The sequence below is a fragment of the Thalia democratica genome, chromosome 4 (assembly GCF_965202585.1).
Source record: "Thalia democratica chromosome 4, ktThaDemo2.hap1.1, whole genome shotgun sequence".
Taxonomy (NCBI): domain Eukaryota; kingdom Metazoa; phylum Chordata; class Thaliacea; order Salpida; family Salpidae; genus Thalia; species Thalia democratica.
In genome coordinates, this window is record NC_139168.1 from 43,307,228 (window position 1) to 43,317,527 (window position 10,300).

Below are 10,300 nucleotides of genomic sequence, written 5' to 3' on the forward strand. Positions count from 1 at the left end.
TAAATAATATTATAATTTAAAAAAGCTTTATCACAATAATATCTACCAATAACATTTCTGAAATGTTTTATTTAAAGTTACTATAGAAAACTATCTACTAATAAAAAAAAATATTTATGCTACCCCACTTAAAAAGTCCAGACACGTTCTTGATGTGTATATGAAACAATTTTTGATATGTAAAATAGTTACTAAACCTTAATTTAAGAAGTTGTTAACAGTTTTAGATATTAGATCTATTTTTAAACATTCAAAACAAATATTACAATTTTCCAACCGTATAAAACTTGTGTATTTCGTTTTTTTAAGTTGGTACAATTAAGTGTGTACTGAGAAATTTTATATCAATAACATCAAGTTTTATGTATTAGAAAACTTAGCAGTCATACTATTTTTAAATTTTATAAATATGATAGTAATACTAATACTTTTTCTAAGTAACTTAAACTTTATCGTTATTAAAATTAGTTACTTTAAAAATATTTCTATATGCCCGGTAAGCAGACTAGTACCAGTTTATCCCAATGGGAAGATAATTTACAAAAATAGTTAGTAAAAAGGAGTTTCAAAACCAATTGACCTAATTCATTCATTAATAATTTACTAAAAGATTGGATTTAAAAAATTCAAACATTGCTTTGATTGGAAAATAAACTGACTGTGAAGTGTTTTAAGCAACTACACTTTTGTTGAGTTTGGACTTAGTAGAAAAATACGTTAGAATTAGCAAAACGTAACAATAACTTTTAGGATTAATAAAAAATATACTATAACAACAAAATTTTCTAGATAAAATTAAAAATTATTTTTAATAAATAACGATCATAAAAGTACTTTAACTTTTTTAAGTAAAGACTTAGACAGGTAGTTTAAAGAAATGACTTAAAAATAATTTATAATACTTTGTAGTGTATATAATTAAAGTTGTTCAAAGCTAAATTTTAGTACCTAATCCATTGTATTTGTAATAAAAAGTAAGTCCGAGCAAAACTTTGTATTGATTTTAAAAGTCTTTAAAGTTAAATGCAGATTAAATAAGAAGCGGTTTTGCAACGCAAATATATTGATTAATAGAACATTTGCTCTTTATTTTACCTCTATAAATTATAACGGTATAAAAATCTCGGTAATCGCTTCATTTGTGTGTTAAAAGTTCTAGGTAATACATTTTTTCATAATTTGAAGTTCTTTTTAATCTATGCCATATTAATGTACTTTTAACTTTTATGATTACAATAAAAAAATTTGAATGAATAAATAAAGAGAACAATATCACTTTAAACTTATGACCAAAATGATGTTTTTATTGTTAACAGTTTAAACGAGATCTTCAGTTGCCCAATAAAGTCGTATTCAAACAGAATCTTACCATACTTATGACAGGAAGGATTTCACAGCATAAAACTTCTGATAAAAAATATTTCAACATCTTTTAAGACTTATAAATGTCTTTTTTAATAATTGAATTAGAATTATAGCAAATTATAAATAAAGGTAATTTAACTAACTGTTCAAAATATAGTTTTAATTGTTTGCTAATAAAAGATCCTAGTAAAGTAACTTCACTGGAATATAAATAAAAACAAATTATACAGTAATCTTCCTTTATTCTACCAACATATGTTTCTGTGTGTCAACGAATCAACACACTTCAACTGGGTTGTTAATAGGAAAGATAACTAGGAGTTATCTTTCCTATTAACAACCCAGTTGAAGTGTGTTGATTCGTTGACACACAGAAACATATGTTGGTAGAATAAAGGAAGATTACTGTATAATTTGGTAATTTAACTATTAATAAATTTTAGTAACTTAAAAATATTAATATGTTAAGCATAATAAGTTTGAAAATATAAAGTAAGTACTTATTAGTAAAATTTATTTTAACAAAAATATCCTAAATATCAGTTTTAACTTATTAACATTTTCAGTAAATTCAAACTTGTCAAGTTACACTTTTTAAAATAAGGTTTGATAAAATATTCAAACCAACTTATTTAGTGAAAATCACCGACTGAGTTTAAACTTGTAGTATTTGACCAATAAAAACAAACGTTTTTACCTTTATATATTGTATTACTAGTTATACTAATATTATTTAATATAGCTTTGAGTAAAATTGCAAATACTATTATACTCTTATTCTCTAATAAAAAATTCAAATCTGAAAAGCGATCAAAGTGATATGTATTGAATAAGTAAAAGTTGTTATGCAAAAATATAAAGCATTCAGAAAAAGTTTTATCATTTATAAATAGTCAATAAAATCAACATGAGTAAAAATAATTCGTATGAAATTGCAATTAAGTTTAACAAACTCAACAAGCCATGATTAAATATACTAAAAAGCATAAAGTACAGTTTGTTCGACAGTTTTAAAAGATATTTTTTTAAGTATAACGGTCTTGTTTCATCAAAAAGTAAATTTAACATAATTAAGCTGAAAAGTTTTATTTAAAAACAATATTTAATATGTTTCAACTTTAAGGTCTTAGGTAAAGTAAAATTAAAGTTTATGTTAATAACTTCACTACTAGTTCTTGCATATATTAATGTATGAACTTATAGAAATAGAAGTCAGGCTAAAGTTTAAAGATTTTAATTAATAAAAATAAAAGTTTTACCAAAAAAAAGATTTTTTTTAAGTGTAAGCCCTAATAAGGAAGTCAAACCAAGCTTAGTTTTAACAAAATGAGCGTTTGAGTTACATCAAAATCTAGACTGATAAAAAAGGATGTACCCCGATTCAGAGTTCTTATCTTCGGATATTCCAAAAAAATCTTCCATTTGGCTAGGTTCGAGGATTTCAACATTGTCATCGTCGAACAACAGCCATCTTCCGAAACTCTTCACCAATGAAACGTAGTGACCTCTGTGTGGCCCTCTGTAAACAAAATGTTTACTTTTCAAACATTTGATGGTAGTTAGATGGTAATTATAAGATAGACGAAACTAGATATCTTATAATATTATTTGTGTTTAATATAAAACATAGCTCAATTTACAAAGTAAAGAGCTTACTACTATTTTGTTAATTATTTTACAAGGTCAGGTTTTTTATCACCGAAACCAGTCATGGATATTATAGCTAATTAGCGCGTTTTTATTATTGATTTATTTCTTAAAAACACTAAATAATAATAAAATTACTAACAATTTAAAATGAAGTAATAATTAGTTTTAAATACCTATAGCCATTTTAAAATTAAAAAAAAATATTTTTTATTAAATCAAATTGTAATACACATTTGAATGTATCAAGGATTTGATTGAATCTGTGAAACTTAGCATAAATAAATCAAGATAAAATGTTTAATAAATATACCAACTATCATTTGCAGACTACATATAAATTTATTTTTTTAAGACCAAGTAACTGAAAACAACGGTAGTTTTTACATAAACAAATCAAAAGACTTATGACAATTTCAATAAAAAAAACTTAATTTAAAATAGTTTAAGAACAATTAAACTAACGATCCGCAATGGACGACGACAGCGATGAGGTCGTAGAGGCGGTCGAAGTTGGGGGCGTCGGCGGTGCAGGTGTTGAAGAGGCGCAGCTCGAACGGAAACACGACTCTGTAGGAGAGCTTGGTGTACTTGTTGAGCATGTCGCAGTATTTGAACCTCTTCAGGTGCAGCGCCAGTATTTGAGGAAGCTTCTTGATGCGCATTCTGTTGTAATTTAGAAACACTTTATAATTTTATAGATGGCAAATTTTAAACTTAGGAATTTATTTTATTTTAACTTATCTCTTTTAGTTTTGTTTTTAATTACCTATGTTCAAATATAGTCTGTGTAATAAATCTTTAATATCTTATTCAAATATGTTTGCTCGACAATTAAAACATTATTTAAAAAAAATGAATCTTTTTTCGAATATCTTCAGACTTGCGATTTTAAATACGTTATACGATTTTGGAACATTATTGAATTGATATGATATCTGTTTAAAGTGATATTTGAGTATTTTTTAATTGATTAAGTAATATTAATACTTAATATACAATACAAAAACCAACCTAAGTTATATGGAGAGTCTACGTAATATTAAGTATTTAGTTTTAACAAAGAAGTATTTTAAAACCTATTTGTATTTTAGTAGAACTGCTGATATAAAACAGATTTTACATGCCAAACAAAAATGTGTCTATGACAAATTCATCAAATTTGAAATACCTAATTTATCATCATAGCCTCGCATTGTAAATAAATTTAAAACTTTTTTTAAATATTGACTAAAATTTTTTCACTAATAAAACACTGAATGTTTAACGTTTTATTTTACTTAAAAATTTTTATATACCTGAATAAATACACCTTTTTAGCAAATGTTTACTTTAGCAACTCATAATGTTTACGTTTATATACAGCTTTTTGTAATCTTATTTGCTTTAAAGTAACTTTGAAGTACAAACCATGTACAATTGATTTGTAGGAGGAAAAACTATTACGAAAGTAAAAGCATAAATAAAGACCAATTTACTAAACAAAAGGTAACCATGAGTATAGCCATTACTAAATTTAATTTTAATTGCATATTTATCTAGTTTTAAAACATCAAAGCTGTAAAAAAAAACTAAAACTGATTTAAGGTTATATGAAAAAAAACACATTTACATTTATCATAAGTTGTTAAACTCAATTAGTTTTCAAGTAAACAAGTTATGCATTATCTTATTTTCTAAACAGGTAGAATAAAAAACTATAACATATAAATTTATGATGTACAAGTCAGAGGTCAGGCACGCAAAGAAAAAATATGCAGAAGTTGTGGTTGAAGGGTATGTGGTAAGAAAAAAGCTGGTAGAGTAATTCTTACTGGCATGCTGTGATTTTTTTTCTAAACTAGCTTGAAATAGCAACCTTAAAATTGTGCTACGGACATTATAGCATTTGCTTTAGCACAAACAATAAATAATCAAAGGCATCATACAGATAAAACAATAAAATACAATTTTAAAACTATTTAATTAGATATAAGTGAAATTAAAACTTAAATTTATCAACTTTTTAAATATTGAACACAGAACTGTAAAACTTCATTTTAACTATATGAAACGAAATAAACAAAAAACAAACGCTATTTGAGCTTCTTGCTTGCTTCTGCACACATCACAGGAATATTTATGTTCCCCACTTAACGTTTGCTCGTTACTAAAAACTCTGTTTTTAAAAATGTGTGCTCTGGTTATTTAATAGCAGTTAAGTGCAGTTGGAAAATGAAATTTAACTTTAATTTTGACTTTGAGGTGTAAACTAACTTTGAGGTGTAATAAGCTATAATCATATTTTAAAATGTATTTTTATAAAGCCCAACTTTTGTTCTTAAACCTACTAATATTCTATAAATGTTATAATATTTTTAATAGTACGCTATATTATATTAATTTTGAGTACATAAACAATGCATTGACTAAAACAAAATTAGATTGATTAAACAATAAGTTATTAAAAAGTTAACAGTTATCTGAAATGATCTCTAATAAATATCAAATAAAAAAGTACGTTTGTTTGTTTTTACAACTGTAATACTTTTAAAAAAAAGTACAGTTGTAACTAAAAAGATCTAATTGCTTTAATGTCATCATAAAATATCTCAAAGAAACTAATTATTCAAAGAAGCTTTAATTTTTAAGGAAGTAATTAAACTTAGAAATAAACGTTTTGTTAACAACTACATACAAAGATTAGTTTAAAATTAAATAAAAAGCTATAAATAACTTTAAAACGGTGTGCAATATCAACTATTAATTGGTAAACTTTACCTCAGACAATGAGAAATAGAAGTATTCTGCTCAATATCAATCGATAAATCTAGAAAATCTTCGTCTCTGTGTTTCACCTGATAAAAAAGTTTTACATAATTTATTATATATAAAATTTTACTTAACATTATAAAATGAGATAAAACTTATTTTAAATATTTTTCTATGTGAAATTAACAATATATAGATATTTTTTCTGATTATCAATTTTAGTTTTGTATAAAACTTATTGTCAATATTTTAATACGAACAGTCATAACGAATTTATCAAGAATTTTAACTACTTTAATTTCTTAGTTCAAGTGTATAATAATGTTTCAAAACAATTATTTTCTAATACAACACTTAACTTTTAAAAAAATGTTAATGTTTTATATTACAATAATTTTATACTTTTTATAGCAAATAAACACCTAATTCTATGACCCTAGATAAACTTTGTAAGTTTTAAAAAGACTATTCAATTAAAAACACCAACTTATTATATCACAAACACTTATTGCGTAAAACTGATAAACATACTATTGAATATTTAGTCATAATAAGTAAAAGAGCAATCCTAGATGATACTTAAACTTTTTTATGAAAGTTTTATACACTAAGTTTGAAAAAGCAACATTATTCTATAAAACAAAAACAAATAACTTTTATTTTTTTATACTCATTTCTTAGATTTTTCTTAAATTTTTCTTGAACTTATAAAAAACTAATTAAACACTTTATCTTAAATACTGTTAATTATAATTCCTAAAAAAAAAAACTAACAGTTTCACAGGTTAGGCATCTAGTGATTGTAGAGAAGGTACCTTGAAATATTTCATTAATCCATGTGTCATCAACATTGTTTTCAAAATTCACACTACTTTTGGTTAAATCTATGTTCTGAAAACATTAAGTTCTTAGTAGCTTGTTAAAAGACTATATTCTGAATCTACTATCTTTGTAAAAGCAAGGTTACTGCAGTTTTAGCAATACACTTTTCTTATACATATATTTCCAATAAAAAATCTTCTATAAAATAAAATGTAAATAGTTCTTAAAAAACTTTAAAACAAAAAGTATCTTTAGAGGTATAATAATCAATACTTAAGACCAGTTTGAATTGATAAAACGAAAATTTAATAAAGTAAACTTGCCTGAAAATATATTTATACTTTATTTATTATATTTTTTAGTTTTAAAATATGTATGTTATCTAAATAAAACTGTAATATTAGTTTAAGTAGTTTAGATTTTTTTTTAAATAAATAAAATCTGACTAAAAAAGCGTTTATGATTTTTTTTAATACTAACTTAAGATCTTATTCTATATCTAATTAGACAACATTTTGATAAATTTTTGTGTTTTGAAATAAATAGAACACCGCTTACTTTTAGAATACTCAGTACAAAACTAGTTATTTTAATAGAATTAGTAGTTGGCGAATTCTAAAAAAGCAATGACAGTAAATGATAATCTGTCATCTATACTATATTGACCAAAATAGCTTTCTTAAATTTTCTTTCTAAATCTCTACTGGCTGAATTGAATTTTAAATAACATTGAAAAGCAAGTAATTGTGAAAAAGTAATCTAAAGTTGAAATATTTGGAAGTGGTTTAATGAAGTGAACAAAAGATTAGCTTTTGACACTAGCTCAAAATTATAGAAAAAAGGTAAATTATCAAAGTTCAACATATTTGAGCTTATAATTTTATGTTATTTCATTAAATAGACCTTTTTTTGTAATTCAGTGTTATCCAAAACTTATATGTATTACTTTTCTGCAAAACATTAAAAAAATGGATCGGGACAAATTTATTTTTAAATGTAAGTTGTCAATTAAAAATTAATCAATAAGTATATTAAAAACGAAGTTAAATACAGGATTAACAAAACTTTTTAAAATAAATATTGATTAAAAACCACTTATTTACTTCAAAACAAACTCTAAAATAGAAACTAATAAACAATTAAAGAATAAACATAAAAGTTTTTTTTTTTTTTAACTAAAAATATTTTAAGGACAAATTTATAATCTCCAGAGGTTACAGGTCTAAATCAATAATATGTTCTAAAAATACTTCGTTCATAAAAATGTTACAGAAAGTTGTTAGTCCTTAAACTTACATTTTTACAGTTTGCTTGATCAACATCTGTTACACTTGTTAAACTAGCAGTGACATCAGTGACTTCACCATTTATCTTTTGCTTCTTCTTTCGCTCTTTTTTTCTTCTTCTGAATAAACCCCCAGACTTCTCCTTTTTACACTTCCCCGGCTCTGCTGTTGAAGCCAGCTTTTGAGCAGCATTGAGCTGCTTATTATCTTCTACTAAAACGTGATGAATTGCGTTTAATAACCGGTTAAACATCTCGTGTGCATCATGCTGAGCATAGTTGTCAAATGATTCTGATTTATTTTAGTTTTATTTGAGTACTTAGTTATCAATTTATTTTATAAATTAAATTTAAAAACTATATTATAAAATTCATGCAAGACTTTTATTTTTAGACATCAAATGTAATAAAAATTTGTATTTACTTATTACATAATTAAGAAGTTTTAGACCTAATCACAGAGTTATCACTTTTTGAGTCAAAAAAACTATCCTGAGTGATTTAAACTGTCTGGAGTTCTGTCAAACTATTTTAAGTCACCTGAGTTTTTTTTTAAATCTTAAATAAACTTTTAAAATAAATTATTATCAAATATCAGGTTTTTGAACAAAGTCAGTTGCAAAATACCAAAACATCCAATCTGGAACAACTAAATCTCATTCAAGATGTAGACAAAAAATGGACGGATATTTTCCAAAATACTCCAAACTAACCTGAGTTCTTATACGAAGTCCACACTGTGCTGAGTAGAGTTATACTGGACAATGTTTTGACTAACTTTATTAATTTTGTTTAGGATAACTTACTTCTGATTAGAATTATTTCAAAAAATGTGTTTTTGGGACATATTGGTTTCAAATATTTGTACTTAAAGAGTTAAAAACAATTTCGATAGATAAATAAAAAGTTGTGTCTGACTTCAGGCTAGATACAAAAACATGTTTAAGTAAAATAAATTCATTGAACAAGAACAGAATGCTGCTTAGATTGTTGTTAATAGTCACGCTGTGCGAGTTTAGTGTTAATCAAGTTATTTTAAGATTCAAATATATTTCTACTTAAACTACATGAGTAAATTATTAACCAAAACAGTAAAACCTTTACATGATTATTTTTTAACAAATAAAAGATAATATTCAACTTAAAGTTTTCATTTATCAGATCAAATAATACATTAACAAATAGTTAATTGTTATGTTAGCAAAAACAGTTTACAGCAAGTCATTGAGTTTAAAAATCTTAAGACTAAATAAAGGTAAAACTTATCTTAGATGTTTTAAATCCTATTTAAAAACTAAGCAATCAATAGACTAAACAAAATTCTGACCGTACTCTTTTCGTAGTCTTGCAACAAACTTTTTTGGATACAAAACACCACTTTTCTTTTTTTGGGTTGAAATATTATGAAAAAGCTCACACAAACAACTAAGAAGAGTATCTTTCTTTGAGTTGTTTTGTTTAAGATGCTCTCTGTATTTAAGCACTTTTTCTCTGAAAGGTTGACAGAAAAAAAGTGCTTGAATAACTGAATTACAATAGCAGGTGTTTCCAAACTGAAAATCATTTAATATATCACTTTATTTCAAAACTTTGAAAACTATAAGCAACTTCTATTTCAAACATTTAAGCTATATTTTCTTATAAGTTTTAAGTATTTTCAAAAGGTATAAGTTTGAAACTTTAAAATAAAAGGTATTTAAATTTACTACCATAAAAGCATAGAAAGAAGACAGACTAAATACACTTAATTTTAAAACAAGATTAACAAAATATTATTTTAAAAACTTTTACAGTATGCACAAAAAAGTATTAAAAAAACTTGAAAAAAAACTTAACATCCATGTTTTAGAAACTTTTTCCAAAAATGTTGCTTTAAATCTTTTTGGTAAGTTTTTATTTTTTAACTGTCAAATCCTTTAAACTAAATAAAAATTCATTAAGTCAGAAAATCAAAAGTATTTTACAAGCTTAAAAGAAAAAATCTCTACTTTAATATTATAAAACAAAAGGTATACTTGAAATAAATTGATAAAATACTAAAGCTTTAGTAAATAAAAAATATATAATGAAACTGCAAAAAGGTCATAGTAAAATATAAATGTTAAAGTCACTCATAAGAAAACACAGCAAAACACTTACATTGTGTAAACCAAAATAGCGATCATGAGGAGATAACAAATCCGTATCTAAATCTTTCATGTTATTTGTTTTTTAATAAATCCTGGATAAATGTTTTTTATTTAATATTCACAAGTTAAGTAACATATTTCAACTAACAAATTTAAATATTAACTGTTATTCTTTATTTATAAATACTTTATGATATTGTAACTTTCTTTAAATTAAATAATTGAAGTTCTCAACTTAAGTAGCTTTAGGGAGAATAGTTATATTTTAATTATAGTTTATAATAAACAAAACAATGATTCA

At 24.3% G+C, this 10,300-nt stretch overlaps 1 protein-coding gene across 1 annotated transcript; it reads right to left on the bottom strand.

Moving 5' to 3' along the window:
- Window positions 1-2,216: 2,216 nt before the first annotated feature.
- On the bottom strand, window positions 2,217-10,093 carry LOC145835002 (ubiquitin carboxyl-terminal hydrolase 46-like). Its single transcript, XM_082942531.1, has 8 exons — window positions 10,010-10,093; window positions 9,198-9,423; window positions 7,882-8,162; window positions 6,538-6,654; window positions 5,773-5,849; window positions 5,087-5,170; window positions 3,478-3,678; window positions 2,217-2,884 (listed from the first exon to the last, which is right to left on the bottom strand). The coding sequence occupies exons 1-8, from the start codon at window positions 10,067-10,069 to the stop codon at window positions 2,710-2,712; spliced, it is 1,221 nt and encodes a 406-aa protein (XP_082798657.1). The 5' UTR covers window positions 10,070-10,093; the 3' UTR covers window positions 2,217-2,709.
- Between the last annotated feature and the right edge of the window lie 207 nt (window positions 10,094-10,300).

What these genes read in the sequence shown, in the direction of transcription:
- LOC145835002 (XM_082942531.1), bottom strand. Translation starts at nt 10,069, where the DNA reads ATGAAAGATTTAGATACGGATTTGTTATCTCCTCATGATCGCTATTTT. An exon ending in GATGCCTAACCTGTGAAACT is followed by an intron (nt 5,850 to 6,537) that starts GTTAGTTTTTTT and finishes CTTTTTTATCAG; the next exon opens with GTGAAACACAGAGACGAAGA. An exon ending in TCTATTTCTCATTGTCTGAG is followed by an intron (nt 5,171 to 5,772) that starts GTAAAGTTTACC and finishes TTTTAAAAACAG; the next exon opens with AGTTTTTAGTAACGAGCAAA.